The following is a 16,953-nucleotide window of genomic DNA, read 5'->3' as shown; positions in this document are numbered from 1 at the left end:
ATATCGCCCCCCCCATTTACCTTTTCCTCCCCAACCCTTCCCCTTCCTTCCATTCAGTGTTTTTCTTCTCCCTTACTCTCTCCTCTCTCTTCTCTCTCTCCTCTCCCACCTACTCTCTCTCTTTTCATCTGTCATTCTCCTTTCTTCTTTCCTTCCTCTTCATATTTTCGTTCTTCCCTTCTTCGTACTTATGCATTTCTTCCTTTCGTTTTATCCATCTTCTCCGTTTTCTATCTTTCTTCTTTCTTCCCTTCCTTCTGTTTTGGTTTCTTTCTTCTTTTTTGGGTTTCTTTCTTCGTTTTCTTTTTGTTTTCTTTTTCTTTTTCTCTCCTCCATTTCTCGTCTTACATTTCCTCCCTTCACTTTCTTCTTGTTTCTTCATTTACTCCTTTTTCTCTTTCCTTTCTTTATGCTCCTTTTTCTTCTTATTTTTCTTTCCCTTCTATTTTTTTCCTTCCCTTTCTTCTTTTCCTCCTCTTCAAATTTATTCTCTCTCCTCCTCCACCTTACCCCCCCCCCCCTTCTTCTTCTTCCTCTCCTTTACCCGATGAAATAATAATAATAACAACAACAATAATAACAATAATGATAATGATAATAACAAAAACAATGATGGCGATGATAATAATAATAATAATAATAATAATAATAATAATAATAATAATAATAATAATAATAATAATAATAATAATAATAATAATAATAATAATAATAATAATAATAATAATAATAATAATAATGATAATAATAATAATAATAATAATGATAATAATAATAATAATTTTGATATACACAACAAGTTTTTAAAGTGAGGATGAGTTTGTGTTTGTTTGTTTGTTTGTTTGTGCTCAACCTCCTGTTTCTCCAAGTGTATTATGATTTTGTATATGTCTGTCTATCTGTCTGTCTATCTGTCTGTTTGTTTCTATCCGCCTGTCTGCCTGTATACATTTTTTTGTGTGTTTCTTTGTGTTTGTTCGTGTGTTTGTCTGTCTGTTCTGTCTGTTTGTCTGCCTTTCTGTCAGTCTGTTTGTATGTATGTTTATTTTTTTGTGTATGGATTCTGTTTACTAGTCTATTCATCTGTCTGTCTGTCTGTCTGTCTGTAAGCTAACCAGTTAATAAGGTAGTTTTTCTGTCTGTCTGTCTGTCTCTCTGGGTCTTTCTGTCTGTCTGTCTGTCTCCTTAATAGTATGTACGTCTGTCATTTAGCCAGTTAGCCAGTCAGTCAGTCGGTCTATTTGTCTGTCAACACCACCACCACCACCACCACCACTACAACCACACCACCACCACCACCACCACTACAACCACACCACCACCACCACCACCACCACCACACCACCACTACCACCACCACGGTACACACACACGCACATACACCTTCAGGGCTCCAGTACAGCAATAATTACGAACACAAAGATGTCCGTACACACACCTGCAAACGCACACACAGGTGAATACACACACAGGTAGACGTACACACACACAAACGCACACACGCACACAGGAACGTCTGATGTGTGTGTGACAGCGACGCGGACTGACAACTGGTGTGTGTGTATGTGTGTGTGTGTGTGTGTGTGTGTGTAACCTAGCTCGAGGGAGGGAGAGCAAGAGGAAGGAAGAGGGGGAGGAGGAGAGGGAGAGGGAGGGGGAGAGAGGGAGAGAGAGGATAATGGGAAGAGAAAGAGAAAGAGAGAAGGGGGGAGGTGAAGAAGAGGGAGCAGGAAGAGAAAGAGAAGAAAAGGGAAGGAAGGAGAAGGAGAAGGAGGAGGAGGAGGAGGAGGAGGTGAAGAAGAGGGAGCAGGAAGAGAAAGAGAAGGAAAGGGAAGGGAGGAGGAGTAGGAGGAGGAGGAGGAGGAGGAGGAGGTGAAGAAGAGGGAGCAGGAAGAGAAAGAGAAGGAAAGGGAAGGGAGGAGGAGTAGGAGGAGGATGTAAGAAGATTCCTGACTCACCTGAGAGAGAGAGAGAGAGAGAGAGAGAGAGAGAGAGAGAGAGAGAGAGAGAGAGAGAGAGAGAGAGAGAGAGAGAACGTTATTAATACAACAAAAAGAGAGGCTTAACTTTTTTCTGTTAATCTGTTATCTCCTCCTCCTCCTCCTCCTCCTCTTCTTCTTTATCCTCCTCCTTTTTTTCTCCCTTTACTCGTCCTCTTTCTTCTCTTTATCTTCCTTTTCCACTTCTTTTTACTTCATCTTTTTGCTTCTCGTTTTCCTCCTCCTCCTCCTCTTCTCTCTTCTTCATTTTTCTTGCTTTCTCCTCCTCCTCCTCTTCTCTCTTCTACATCTTTCTTGCTCCACTTCTCGTCCTTAAACCTCCTCCTCCTCCTCCTCCTCCTCTTCCCTCTTCTTCATATTTCTTGCATTTCTCCTTCTCCTCCTCCTCCTCCTCTTCTCTCTTCTACATCTTTCTTGCTCCACTTCTCGTCCTTAAACCTCCTCCTCCTCCTCCTCCTCTTCTCTCTTCTTCATATTTCTTGCATTTCTCCTCCTCCTCCTCCTCTTCTCTCTTCTACATCTTTCTTGCTCCACTTCTCGTCCTTAAACCTCCTCCTCCTCCTCCTCCTCCTCTTCTCTCTTCTACATCTTTCTTGCTCCACTTCTCGTCCTTAAACCTCCTCCTCCTCCTCCTCCTCTTCTCTCTTCTTCATATTTCTTGCATTTCTCCTTCTCCTCCTCCTCCTCCTCTTCTCTCTTCTACATCTTTCTTGCTCCACTTCTCGTCCTCAAACCTCTTCCTCCTTCTCCTTCTCCTCCTCTTTCTAATCCTCCTTGTATTTCTTTTCTTCTTCATTAGACTTCCTTCTTTCTCTCCCTTTTCTTGTTTATTTTCCTCTTTCTGTCTTTCCTTTTCCTCTCTTTCCTCCTCCTCCTCCTCATTCCTATATTATGTTTCTCGTAAACAACAACAACAACAAAAGCAAAACAAACGAACAAACTCACACTGCAACAACGACCACGTCTCAAGTAACATTAAGAGACAGACAGACATAGACCGACAGACAGACAGAAAGACAGACAGACAAATACAGACAAAAAAGGAAGGTAAATAAATAGACACAGACAGACAGACAGTTAGACAGGCAGACAGAGAGGTAGGAAGGAGTGAATGAATGAATGAATGAAATAGGTAGGAAGAAAATAAGGAGGGAAGGAAAAATTGAAGTGAGAAAGGAAGGAGGGAAGGAAAGAAAGATGGACGGAAGGAAGGAGGGAAGAAGAGGAGGCAATAGAAAAGGAACAACAAAAACAACAGTAAGTAAAAGGAGAAGACGAAGAAAAACATAAGAACGCGAGGAGTCAGCAAGAGGCCGCTAAGGTTACGGAAGGCAGCTCCTTTATAGCTAACCCCACCTTAAACACCGCTCTCCATAAAGTTAGCTAACCCCTTCTCGAATGTATCTGTCGTGTTGGCACGTTACTCACCACATGATTGCCAGGCCTGTTCCACTCATCCACCACTCTCGGTGAACCAATTCTTGCCAATGTCCTTGTTGAATCAATTAATTTATCCAACTGAAACCCATTGCTACGTGTCCTGCCCGACTCTCTTACCACCAAAATCTTATTAGAGCCATATTTATACATCAGTGGTTCCCAAACTTTTTCTGGTAGTTACCCACTTTTCATACATGATCGTTGTCCATGGCCCCCCCCCGCCAACCATCAGTATTCACAGGTGGGGTCAAATTGATTATATGGAGAGGCGGTGGCTGAGTCGACAGCATGACGGCGCCGCGTTCAGGACGATGCGAGTTCAATCCCCGCCCGGTGCCACCAAGCTGGGATTTTTCAGCCGCCGCCGAGTGGCTTAAAACTATCCACATGCTGTCCAGAAGACCACCTATCAACCTATCGCCACAGGCGAAGATGAAAAAACAAAACAAAAAACAAAACAAAAAAAAAAAACACGGTGATCAATGTTGCAACTGTGAATGTGTGGATAACTCTGAGTAATTTGAACATCCTTGCTAATACTCAAGAATCAAGACCAGGTTATCATACAGAATCCATAGCTTAGGAAGCCTTAAAACTATGTTGAGTTGAAATTATCTACTACCCTAAAACATCTCCATGTCTTGTTTTATGTCAAGAACACAGAATCATATAAAATAAGGTAATTACACACACAAAAAAGGGACGCATTACTCACGTGCCTGGCAGCAAGACATTGCACAAACTGAACCTGTAAGTTCCCTCCACTAGCTGCCTACCCGCTAAACTCCTTTGGTGTTATCTGTACATAGCCTCAGAATATGGCCCCCTGCATTTTGTTATATGGCCCCCCAGGGGGCCATGGCCCCAAGTTTGGGAACCACTGTTATACATCGATCAAGCCAAGTCCAGAATAACTTACATATCAGTCTTTTTTACGGACTCTGCAGCGATAGAAAAGAAGAGAAATATAGGCTAAAAGGCAGCTCTGCCATGTGTCTGAGTCTGTCGGTCTGTCGCCCCATGGGCAGTCACCCGACAAAGGCCCACGGTCCCTCCGCGGAGGGACAATATCTTTAAACATAAAAAAAATAATCATATAGATGGCACTAAAAAGTCTGTGATAATTAAGTTTATCGCTCCACAGTTTTCTTTCAAGATTCGAAAATAGATAAATAGCTGTACGTTGCATTTTCTACTTGAGCTTACCTTCTAAACGCAATGCTTTCTTACGCGGTCGTAGAAAATAACATCTCTCGAACGCAGACACCGTCATATGACATGCATATTATTTCACTCCTTTGTACCTAATGGTGTTGCTGCTATGCTGTGTGAGTGTGTGATCACGTGCTGGACTCGCGGTCCCCAGCCAGTAGCCTCCCCGTATTGAGACTGGAATTATACATATTCACGGATCTTTGGGCACGGCCCCCTTCTTGGAGCGTGGGAACCTACTTGTCAAATGGAAAAGTCGCTGGGTTGTCGTGGCCCAGAGTCGGCACAGTGTGAACGGGGCTTTAGCCAGTATCTCCAGTCTCTCATCCCCTTCACTGGCCGCCTATGGAGCAGCCTTCCTTCGCCTGTGTTTCCTCCTCCCTACATGAACGCCTTCAGGAGGGGGGCATAAGGCACCGCTCCGGCCTGGTCTGATCTTTTTCCTGTTTCTGCTCTGGCCTTCAAATGCCCCCAGAACTCAAAGACAAAGAGGCAGGAGTAGGTGTACGTTCTTTATTGCATTGAAAAACATTAACGTATTACAAGACATACAAAGAAACACAAAAAACAAACATAAAATTAAGCCATATCATTTGTTGCCATGGACGGACTGGCCTGAGCCAAGATCTAAATAATCTCTTCCTTTAGATCTTGACCTGAGCCAGCAACGTCTCCACCGACAGCCGATCGAAGTTACCGAGGCCACCAATGTCACGTGGACGTCGTTGTTATCGTAGCTACCGTAGCCGATGTAGCAATCACAGCCATTGACATGCAAACTGACAGCCGGAGTTGCGGAAGTCTCGGTGGCCGCCGTTGTTACCGAAGCCGTCGTTGTTACCGAAGCCGTCGTTGTTACCGAAGCCACCGTTGTTACCGAAGCCGTCGTTGTTACCGAAGCCACCGTTGTTACCGAAGCCGTCGTTGTTACCGAAGCCGTGGTTGTTACCGAAGCCACCGTTGTTACCGAAGCCACCGTTGTTACCTTAGCCGCGGTTGTTACCGAAGCCGCGGTTGTTACCGAAGCCGCCGTTGTTACCGAAGCCACCGTTGTTACCGAAGCCGCCGTTGTTACCGAAGCCGCCGTTGTTATCGAAGCCGCCGTTGTTACCGAAGCCGCCGTTGTTACCGAAGCCACCGTTGTTACCGAAGCCGCCGTTGTTATGGTTCCTATCATTGCCGTAGCCGAAATAGCCGTTGTAACCGTTGAAGCCGTCGAAGCCATGGAAGCCGTAGTGATGAGGGAATCGGAATGCCACAACATCTGCCCCGACTCCTTTGCTGAAGAGGGCTCCCTGTTAGATTACGGGGAGAGAGAGAGAGAGAGAGAGAGAGAGAGAGAGAGAGAGAGAGAGAGAGAGAGAGAGAGAGAGAGAGAGAGAGAGAGAGAGAGAGAGAGAGAATTAAATTAAAGATGTAATAATTGTTTGCATAACAAAAACAATTCTCTCTCTCTCTCTATTACACACACACACACACACACACACACACACACACACACATAAGAAACACTCACAGAGCTTGGTTTTTTGGCCTCCTGGCCATTAAAGACTCCGACGAACCCGCTGCCGGCGTCGAATCCGCCGCCGCCGCCGTGTACGCCGGAGTTACCGTGGTCCAAACCGTCTTGGGTCTCTTGAAAACATCACGATCACAACAAAATTTGTTCAACACCACCACCACCACCACCCCCACCCCCCCCCACAACAACAACCACCACAAATAATAATAATAATAATAATAATAATAATAATAATAATAATAATAATAATAATAATAATAATAATAATAATAATAATAATAATATAAAAGTCTGTCTTTCTGTCAGTCAGCCTGTTTCTCTCTCCACCATGGCAGTACGCGGGTTCTTGCTAGTTCCTGCGCCTGTCACTGTCAGCCTGTCGTCCGTCGGTCTGTGTTTCACTCACCGGCAGGGGCAGGAGCAGACGTGGCGGGCAGGACTTGCATGAACACCACCACCACCACCACCGCTGCCACACACCGCAGACCACCACGAGGCCAGCGACCCATCCTGGAGGCGGGGAGGAACACGGAGCGTGGGCTGTGGGCTGTTCAGCGCCGGGAGGGAGGGAAGGCGCTGGCTGGCTGGGTGCTGAGGCGACGGGAGCAAGAGAGAGGCTGTGGGCTGCTCAGCGCCGGGAGGGAGGCGAGACACTGACTGGCTGGGTGCTGAGGCGAAGGGAGCAAGAGAGAGGCTGTGGGCTGCTCAGCGCCGGGAGGGAGGCGAGACACTGACTGGCTGGGTGCTGAGGCGAAGGGAGCAAGAGAGAGGCTGTGGGCTGCTCAGCGCCGGGAGGGAGGCGAGACACTGACTGGCTGGGTGCTGAGGCGAAGGGAGCAAGAGAGAGGCTGTGGGCTACTCACCACTGGGAGGGAGGCGAGACACTGGCAGTGTTGCCAGATGGTCTTTACTATTTGTCTGGGAATCTGGGCTTAAAAAATCTGGAAATTCCACGAAAAATCTGGATATTCTTAAGTTGAACGGAAAGTGTCCGAGGAAATGATGAATCCTATTGTGTGGCACTTAGGAAAGTTTTGTATACAAGAATCGTGGAAACCAGAGGGTATGAGAGGGGGAGGAATAGGGCAGGGACGGCCTGGAAGGAAAAAAAAAAGTTGTTGGGGATCGCTACCTGGGGGGCGCGGCCGTAACTAATAACTATTTACTCGTTGTCTTTTAATACTAGTCCTGGTGTCCCTGGTCTGCAGGGTGACGTTGAAAATAGAATGATGCAGCTCAGGTAAAAATTCAGCCCCAATGTTCCGACTAAGACTTGAAAATACTATAAACATTAAATCACTAATTTGTTACTGAGTAGGTTGTAGTGTCTGTGGACATTTTTTTTTTTTTGTGTGTGTAATTCACCTCTTGGTCTGCTGCGGGTCTCTCTCGAGACAGCCAGCCGTTCCCCTTCGGAGAAGCACAGAGCTCATTGTACCGATCTTTGGGTACGACCACTCACACTCAACACACCGCGACAACGAGGTCACAACTCCTTGCCTGACGTCGCGTACCTACTCACTGCTTTAGTGAACAGGGGCTACACGCGAAAGAAGATAAACCCAACTTATCTTCACCCGGCCGGGGAATCGAAGCCCGGTCCTTCTGGTTGTGAGGCAGACGCTCTATCCACTGAGCTACCGGGCCGTGTGTGTGTCTATCGCACACACTATTTTTTATTCTTGTTTTTAGTTCAATACCAAATTTATTTCGTTTCACTTCCAAATTTAAGTCTAAAACGGTGCTTCAATACCAAACGAATTTTTCAATACCAAATTTACCCTAATTTGGTATTGAAAAATACCAAATGGCAACCCTGCTCTCCGGACAAAAACATGTAGCATATCTCTCTCTCTCTCTCTCTCTCTCTCTCTCTCTCTCTCTCTCTCTCTCTCTCTCTCTCTCTCTCAATTCTGGAAATGCGGATAAAATTTTTGCTGAATTCAAAGAAAATCTGGGAATTTCATGAAAGGGTCTGGAAATCTGGATGAAACCCAAAACTCTGGAAAAATCCAGATTTTTCTGGGAATCTGGCAACATTGCACTAACTGGCCTAGGGGTGGGCAGGTACCGGTACCAGTACCGGTACCAATACTAGCCAGTCGCTCATGGTGTCCCTCATTTCTTCCGTACACGCGGGAGGCTGAGACTGAGTGCCTGAGTGGATCTCTCTCTCTCTCTCTCTCTCTCTCTCTCTCTCTCTCTCTCTCTCTCTCTCTCTCTCTCTCTCTCCACTGAATGAAGTGAATATTTATTTTTCGATAGAAATTAGCATTTATATAGTTACCATTGATGGACTCATAGTCTAATAACGTTAACAGTATATATATATATATATATATATATATCTATATATATATATATATATATATATATATATATATATATATATATATATATATATATATTTTTTTTTTTATTTATTAGCAAAACTATAAAAAAAATCGGACATGAAAAATTATCTAATAGATAAGTTAATAAAATAATGGAGCCGAACGGGAGGATGGAAACATCAGGCAGGACAAAATGGCGGGAAGACGGACATGCAGCGACTCGCACAGCCAGCCCAACACCACACAGCCAAGCATGGCGGGCGAGCGTGTCCCTATAAGCGCCGGCACTGGGAACCCAAACCGTACTGGGCCCGGATCCAAAGAGAAGGCTGCTTACCGACATCGGTATCGTTACCGAACGTTTGCCCGGACGACATCGCTAAATTCAGATCCAAAGAGGAGACTTAACGATATCGCTCGGGCTTCGCTACTGCAGAAAGCCAACTGATTGGGTAAGCGCCACGATGATGTCATCAGACTCGACAGCCAATCACAGCAAGTCTTTGAAAAATTTTCAGCCAATCATACGGCTGCATTCCTCAGCTGTGGCGGCCAACGTTGCCAGATTGTCGTACTCAGCCGCTTATATTTCCAACTTCCTACCCCAAAACGGTCTTCTGGGCTGCAATAACGAAACTCATTTATAGTTATCGTTAAAAGAGTTAGATCCTGATGTTTCTTGGCAATAGTTAGGCAACTTAGGCGTTAGAAACTGGTAAATACTATGCTCTGAGTACGATAACCCTCACCTTACACACGGCAGGAAAGTACTTTTACCCAGAAAAAGGTTGAACCACTGAGGAAAATGCGGCGGCCGAGGTTCAGTGAGTCTGAGCTGCTGACAATGGTTGAGGAGGTGGAGAAGAGAGGCAGTCATCATCGGGGAACATGACTACGGGGTATAACGGGAGAAGCAGCAGCCTATAGCTGGCAGCAAGTCGTCCTCAGCCTCTTATGGTTCCCGATTTCCGACACGAAAACTCTATCCTGGGCCCCGATAACTGGATTCATATATTGTTATAGTCATAATGATTGATTATTAGTGCTTCTGGGCCCGAATTCACAAACATACTCAATAACTACGAACTAACATAACTACACACTATTGATTAAGCCACCGACGTTAGCGTCAGATTCACGAAGCAAACCTTAGATGGTAGAAGTCAGCGAGGCCGCTGATTGGTTGATGACGTTATTGGCCTTGCAGCGAATCGCAAGCACGCTTACAGAACCGTCAGCCAATCCTAGGGAGCCCCCTCCAGCTGCTGGTTCAAGAAACCCATTCTCTTTTCCCATTTTTTCTTCCTTCTAAGGCAAACTGTACTAAATCGTTATCTATGAATTTAATTATTTCGTTGTTTGCTGCACATTTACGTCAAGGTAACTCTGCTGTTCGATGTCTTGTTACCTACGAACATGCTTAAGATGAAGAAAAAGAAGATATGGAGGAGATTGAGGCAGGAAGAAAGCAAATAAAAATATGGGACAGATATCGAGGCAGACAGAAAGAAGGACGGAAGGAAGGAACGAGGGAAAATTAAGACTGTCTTGCCATACCTGCAGCCCAACTCATGGGTTAGCTGTCACCCGACAAAGGTCCATGGTCCCTCCACGGAGGGACAAATCTAGAGATGGATGGATGAATGGATGAGGTGGTAGGAAGATGAAGGAGGAGGGAGGTCTGGCAATCCCCCGGCCGGGTGTTGCCATACCGCCCACACTTATCATATACCTCTCAAAGGGTGTATATCGCATCATTTTATAAAGAAATGGGCTTCCTCTACTCGCAAAGTTATATTTCAAGTTGAAAAACGCGATTAATAAGCATTTATACGTAAATATGATAATATTGTTAGCGTTTACTACACTCCCAAGGCAGTAGTTATTTAACAACAAATTTAGCGTCACACAGAGCGCGGTAAACGTTTGTAAATCCGCGCGCTAACCCGTGACGTCATCGATTAGTTGGTAGTTATTACCGCGCGAGCTTTGTGAATCTCGATGTTTTCAAAACTACGCACTAAGCCTTTGTGGATTCCGCCCCTGGGCAATAGTTAAGGGTCAGAAACCGGTAAATACGATGCTCTGAGTACGACAATCTGGCAATGGTGCTTAGATATGCCAGATTTTCTTGTGAGTGACACTTTCTATACCGGGGTGGGGGCCGGGGCACGGGCCGGGGTGGAGGTAAGCAGCAGCGAGGCAGCGTTTATGTTGATATTTTAGTCGTGTGCAGTGTGTACAGATCATCCTTTTATAATTAAATTTGCTCTGTGTACTCTAAAACCTATATCTAATGCTAAAGAATCATAAATAAGTTTATCATGATGAACTTCGCTACGTTTACGAAGGGTCTGGGGCTCTCGTTAAGTTAACCACCCTGTGACGTCATAGTTTAGCTTCTTGATGCCATTAACGAATGTTTACATCAGTATCTCAGTTAGCGAGATCGCTTACGCTTCTTGGATTTAGGCCCTGATGGTTCCGTTAGTCTTCCGACACTTTGAGCGAGGCCCAGTACCGATGGTGTCATAAGAGCACTCGGCACTGAGCAGTACCGATTTGTAATGATTCCACTCGGAACCCGGTCCCGGGACCAGGTGCCGAGTGGAATCATTACAAATCGGTACTGGGCCTCGCTCAAAGTGTCGGAAGACTAACGGGACCATCAGTACAGTTTGGGTTCCCAGTGCCGGCGCTTATAGGGACACGCTCACCCGCCATGCTTGGCTGTGTGGTGTTGGGCCTGGCTGTGCGAGTCGCTGCATGTCCGTCTTCCCGCCATTTTGTCCTGCCTAATGTTGCCATATCCTCCCGTTCGGCACCATTATTTTATCAACTTATCTATTAGATAATACATGTCCGATTCTTTTTTAAAGTTTTGCTAATATATATATATAAAAAAATATATATATATATATATATATATATATATATATATATATATATATATATATATATATATATATATATATATATATATATATATATATATATATATATATACTGTTAGCGTTATTAGACTATATGAGTCCATCCATAGTAACTTCATATATGCTAATTTCTATGGAAAAATTAAACATTCACTTCATTCAGTGGAGAGAGAGAGAGAGAGAGAGAGAGAGAGAGAGAGAGAGAGAGAGAGAGAGAGAGAGAGAGAGAGAGAGAGAGAGAGAGAGAGAGAGAGAGAGAGAGAGAGAGATTTACATAGATTTACATAGAAAATCCGACCACACAGACCCCATGGTCCAGACTAGGTGGTCTGTCCTTAAACCTATAATTGATTCTAAATTAATTAGATGGCTCCAAAACATTGCATTTCAACTCTAGTTAATATTAAGTTCCAGAAAGTGACGGTCGAGCTTGTTTTTGAAGGAGTCAATCACTGGACCACTGATCGAAGGTGGGAGCTTATCCCATTCCCGCACTACAACGTTTACGTTGTAGACAAGTAAATTCAGACTGCACCAAATTTTTTCTTCACCAATTGGTTAAGAAAAAATTTGGTACAGTCTGAATTTACTTGTCTACATTTGAATTTTATGCCATTGTTCCTCGTTCGCAAAGTGTCATCAGTCATAAACAATTTTGATCTGTCTACATTCGTGAAACGAAGAGAGAGAGAGAGAGAGAGAGAGAGAGAGAGAGAGAGAGAGAGAGAGAGAGAGAGAGAGAGAGAGAGAGAGAGAGAGAGAGAGAGAGAGAGAGAGAGAGAGAGAGAGAGAGAGAGAGAGAGAGAGAGAGAGAGAGAGAGAGAGAGAGAGAGAGAGAGAGAGAGAGAGAGAGAGAGAGAGAGAGAGAGAGAGAGAGAGAGAGAGAGAGAGAGAGAGAGAGAGAGAGAGAGAGAGAGAGAGAGAGAGAGAGAGAGAGAGAGAGAGAGAGAGAGAGAGAGAGAGAGAGAGAGACAAATAATACTGCCATGTACTAATGTACTGAACACGTTTAAATATAAAAAAAAAAAAAAAGAGAGAGAGAGAGAGAGAGAGAGAGAGAGAGAGAGAGAGAGAGAGAGAGAGAGAGAGAGAGACAGCCGGTAGCACAGGCTCCTGCCGCCCTGTCCGCGCCCGCAGGGCCGGCGCCGGCCCCATACTCGTCTTCCGCCCACTCGTCGCAGCCTGAAGTGAACGGAGCTCTTGCCCTCGCCCCGGCCACGAATGTCATGGCCATGGCCACGCCCGCAGAGCAGAGACCTGCCCCAACCCCGTTCCCGTCTCCTGACCAATCGTCGCGGTGGATGGTGCCTGGCGTTTCCGGAGAAGTCCTAGAGAGGATGGCCTGCGCTATGGCGCGGGTTATGAGGCGAATCCTGGGTGAGATGACCGGCCTCCCCGCCGGCACGGGGGAGCTCGAGGACGTCATCAGGCAGGAGATGATGGACGCCTTCAGAGCCGACGCAGAACTCACCATCTCACCCGCCAGCTCCGTAAGCAGCAACCACGACTCCGCTGACGATGGAAGAGCGTAACCACAGGAACTACACACAGCTCGACAGCCTCCTGGTGCTCCAGTGGAACGTGCATGGGCTGCGCAACAAAAGGTCTGAGATTCTCCAGGCCATTGTGGAGGAGGACCTTGACTTGGTGCTCCTGCAAGAAACACTGGTGCCAGCACACTTTGAGTGGAGGCTGGCGGGCTACGCTGTACACTCTCTCCAGTGCGGGGCGGGAGGAAGACGCGGCTGCATGGTGATCGTGCGCAGCAGCATTCCGCACCATAGGATCACGGACCCAGTGAGTTGCGGTGAGGGCGTAGACGTTGTTGCTGTGCAACTGCAGCTTCCACGACTCGAGGTGGCCATCTACAACATCTACAGCGGCCCGGGGAAGCAACTGGAATACATAGGAATACATAGGAAGAACAGACACCAGAAGACCTATCGGTCTATGGCGAGGGTGTCTGTTTACTACCACTACTATTAGTAATCTACGTGTGGTAGGACAGGACAGAAAAGATGAAGGCTCCTCCCCACCCACCTTTCCCTCCGGCAACGTGCCGGCAGGAAATAGTTATAAGAGAACACCCTGTACCTTTAAGGAAGAAAGGGACATGGAAATTTTACAGTAAAGAGAGAAATAAGAGGAAATTACTACCCTTAACTTACACTACTGGTAACCTAAGCTGTGGGGGAAAATTACTTCATTACATAAGAACATAAGAACACAGAAACACAAGGAGAATGGAAGAGGACGAGTGGCCTACACAGGGCAGCCTCAGGATCCCCCCTAATACTCACGATGGGTGAGGTGTAGTTTCAGGGGCACAGGTGGAGGCTTGATCCTCGTTTTACCGGCGGTACTAGGCACGGCACCAGTAACCTGTCACCTTACTGCACCCACACCTCACTCCACCTGTCATGCGGACATTAACTGTTGCTTTACTCTATTGTTAACTTACACTACTTGCAATCTAGGTTGTGGGGGAGAATAATATGAATTTAGGTTGACGTCTTGCTGCAATCTGTCTGAAAACATACGAAGAAGGGTCAGTATAATCTTATATCCCTGAAGTACTTATCCAATGAAGACTTGAAGCTATTGATACTCTGTGCGCTAACAACTGACGGTGGGAGTCTATTCCAGTGATCGACGACTCTATTATTGAAATAACTTCTGGGCGCCAATGTGTTACATCGGTTTCCCTTTAACTTCATACCGTTGCTGCGTGTTATTGTGTTGGTGTCTCTCTGAAATAGACTATTTGGGTTAATATTGTCGAATCCATTAAGGATTTTGAACACTTCAATTAAGTCCCCTCTTATCCTTCGCTTTTTTAGGGAAAACATATCTAAACGCTTTAAACGCTCGTCATATGGCAAGTTTCGGAGCGCTGGAATTTGTTTGGTTGCTCGTCGCTGTATCCTTTCTAGCAAAACTTGATCTTTGATATAGTTCGGTGACCAGAACTGAACGGCGTATTCTAGGTGTGGTCTTACAAATGCTAAATATAATCTCTTCAAAAGTTCGGGTGATTTATAATCAAAGTTTCTTGAGATTAATCCCAACATCATATTGGCTTTTTTACTCGCTGCAGAACATTGATCACTCATTTTAAGAGTGTTACTGATAATGACACCAAGATCCTTTTCTTGTTTTACTTCGCTGAGCTCATGTCCTTGAATCTGATATTTAAAGTTAGGATTTTTTTCACCTATGTGCATTACTTTACATTTATCTACGTTAAAACTCATTTGCCATTTTTCGCTCCAGTCGGCAAGTCTTATTAAGTCTGATTGAATCTTTTCGCAACTTTCACTATTCATTACCGTACCTCCTAATTTGGTGTCGTCGGCGAATTTGGCTACTTTTGACAGAATATCAGTTTCTAAGTCGTTCATGTAAATTATGAATAGTGTTGGCCCCAGGACCGAACCTTGGGGCACTCCACTGGTGACGGGTTGCCAATCCGATGCTTCACCATTAAGAACTACACGCTGTTCTCTGTCGGTGAGCCAGTCATGAATTCACGCACATAGATGGTCGTTAATACCGTGGGAACGCAGTTTAGAAATAAGTTTAACGTGAGGAACTTTATCAAACGCTTTCTGAAAATCTAGGTAAATTACGTCATATGGGCTTCGGGCGTCCCAACATGAATAAACATCGCTGAAAAAAGTTAATAGGTTGGTAAGGCAAGACCGATTACTACGAAATCCGTGCTGACTATCAGTTATCAAATCATTTGTTGCAAGGAAAGGGATCATTTTATCCCTGATCATTTTTTCGAATAGTTTAATTAGGACAGACATAAGGCTGATAGGACGATAATTACTGGCTTGTTTTTTATCTCCTTTTTTAAAGATCGGGGTAATATTGGCCTTTTTCCACTCGAGAGGCACACTGGCCTGTGCTAATGACTTGTTGAATATTAATGTTATGGGTAATTCTAGCTGTTGACTACATTCTCTCAACACGCGAGGAGATAAATTGTCGAGGCTGGTGAGGTGCTGTCACTTGCTACCCACGTCAACATGCTTGTGGCCGGTGACTTCAACGCCCACCACCCGATACTGCAGTCCGTCTCCCGCCCGAACCCCGCGGGTCGACACCTGGCAGCCGTGCTGGAGGACCTTCCTGAAGTAGTGCTCCTCAACAACGGAGAGGACACCCACGTCCGCGGGGGCAGGTTAGACCTGACGCTGGTCTCTCGTGCCCTGGCAACAGGCTCATCATGGCGGGTTCACCCCACGCTGACCAGCGACCACTACGCTCTCTCCACCACCCTGAGAGTGCGCCTGCCGCCACTGCCTCTTCCCCATCCCCGGTGGGACGTTAAAAAAGCGGACTGGGTCAAGTTCCGGGACGCCCTCAGCCACTGGTGGGGCACGTATGAGCCGGCGGATGACTTGGACCATCGTGAACGAGACTTCACGGCGGCCGTCGAGAGGGCAGCGGAGGCAGCAATCCCTAGGAAGGCCCCCGGTTACCGCTACCGAAGGGATTGGTGGTTCTTCAACGAAAAGGTCCGGGAGCAGCACCACCTTGTCAACATCCACCGAAAACTCTACCGGAGGCGGCCGACCCTCACCAACCTTGAGCTGCTACGGGAGGTGGTGCAGCACGCCCGCTGCGTTACATGGCGCGTTAAAGAGGCGAAATGGCTCAAGTGGTGCGCCAGCTTCAATCAGCACACCAGCCTGGGCGACCTTTGGGCCAAGATCAACACTGCCTCCGGAAAGAGACCGAGTAGACCTCCCGCACACCCCCAGCCACAGCAGGAAGCTGAGAGGCTGGTGGACATGTTCGTCTCGCGGGGCTCCAGCGTGCAGCTTCCAGCGCAAGTGCGTCGGCTTCAGGCCGACCTCAGGCCGGGGCGCGTGGCTGCCGTCACGGCGGCGCGGGGCAGACAGGACGTCAGCGACCAACCCTTCACTCGCCACGAGCTGGTGCAGGCCAGGAAGGGACGAGACACTGCGGCTGGCGCCGACGGCATCACGTACTCCTTGCTGGCTCAGGTCGGGCCTGCCGGAGATGAGGCAGTACTGGCCCTCATCAACCACTCCTGGCGGGAAGGCCGCCTTCCCGTCGCGTGGAAGAAGGCGGACATCCAGCCCATACCCAAGCCCAGGGAGCCCACCAAGCCTCGTCCTATCTCTCTGATGAGCTGCACGGACAAGACTGCTGAGAGGATGATACTCACTCGACTGCAGTGGCGCCTGGGGCCCGTGCACCCGCACGTATTTGGCTTCACCAGAGGAGTGGGCACTTCTGACAGCATCATGGCCCTCCTGAGCCTCGTCGACAACCGTCCTGCCGTTGCTGTCTTCCTGGACCTGGAGAAGGCGTTCGAGCTTGCCAGCGCTCACGCTATCTTGGTTGCGCTCGTGCGCAAGGGCATCCAGGGACGGCTCATCTCCTGGATTGAGGACTACCTCCAGCACAGGCGCGCCAGAGTCAGGTTCCAGGGGCTGCGCTCCGCCTATCGGGAGCTGGAAAACGACACACCATAG

General features: G+C 46.8%; 3 protein-coding genes across 4 annotated transcripts in view; 1 reads left to right on the top strand and 2 right to left on the bottom strand.

Annotated features, from left to right (window-relative positions):
- The window catches only part of LOC127000624 (leucine-rich melanocyte differentiation-associated protein-like), a 62,441-nt gene extending 60,887 nt beyond the window's left edge, over positions 1–1,554 (bottom strand). For both annotated transcript variants that reach the window (XM_050864559.1, XM_050864560.1), the window contains exon 1: positions 1,439–1,554. The gene's annotated coding sequence lies outside the window, so the exon portion shown is untranslated. The remainder of the gene's footprint in view (positions 1–1,438) is intronic.
- Positions 1,555–4,151: 2,597 nt separating this feature from the next.
- Positions 4,152–7,047, bottom strand: LOC127000952 (N66 matrix protein-like). Its single transcript, XM_050865128.1, has 5 exons — positions 6,581–7,047; positions 6,169–6,287; positions 5,674–5,947; positions 5,437–5,637; positions 4,152–4,159 (listed from the first exon to the last, which is right to left on the bottom strand). The coding sequence occupies exons 1-5, from the start codon at positions 6,681–6,683 to the stop codon at positions 4,152–4,154; spliced, it is 705 nt and encodes a 234-aa protein (XP_050721085.1). The 5' UTR covers positions 6,684–7,047.
- An 8,427-nt stretch (positions 7,048–15,474) lies between these two features.
- LOC127000951 (uncharacterized) lies at positions 15,475–16,953 on the top strand. The gene has a single exon (XM_050865127.1). The coding sequence runs from the start codon at positions 15,475–15,477 to the stop codon at positions 16,951–16,953; it is 1,479 nt and encodes a 492-aa protein (XP_050721084.1).

This window comes from Eriocheir sinensis, chromosome 19, assembly GCF_024679095.1.
Source record: "Eriocheir sinensis breed Jianghai 21 chromosome 19, ASM2467909v1, whole genome shotgun sequence".
NCBI classification, from domain to species: domain Eukaryota; kingdom Metazoa; phylum Arthropoda; class Malacostraca; order Decapoda; family Varunidae; genus Eriocheir; species Eriocheir sinensis.
This window is presented reverse-complemented; position numbering and strand designations above follow the sequence as displayed.

What these genes read in the sequence shown, in the direction of transcription:
- LOC127000952 (XM_050865128.1), bottom strand. Translation starts at nt 6,683, where the DNA reads ATGGGTCGCTGGCCTCGTGGTGGTCTGCGGTGTGTGGCAGCGGTGGTG. An exon ending in AGGCCAAAAAACCAAGCTCT is followed by an intron (nt 5,948 to 6,168) that starts GTGAGTGTTTCT and finishes GTAATCTAACAG; the next exon opens with GGAGCCCTCTTCAGCAAAGG. An exon ending in CGGTAACAACGGCGGCTTCG is followed by an intron (nt 5,638 to 5,673) that starts GTAACAACCGCG and finishes ACCGCGGCTAAG; the next exon opens with GTAACAACGGTGGCTTCGGT.
- LOC127000951 (XM_050865127.1), top strand. Translation starts at nt 15,475, where the DNA reads ATGCTTGTGGCCGGTGACTTCAACGCCCACCACCCGATACTGCAGTCC.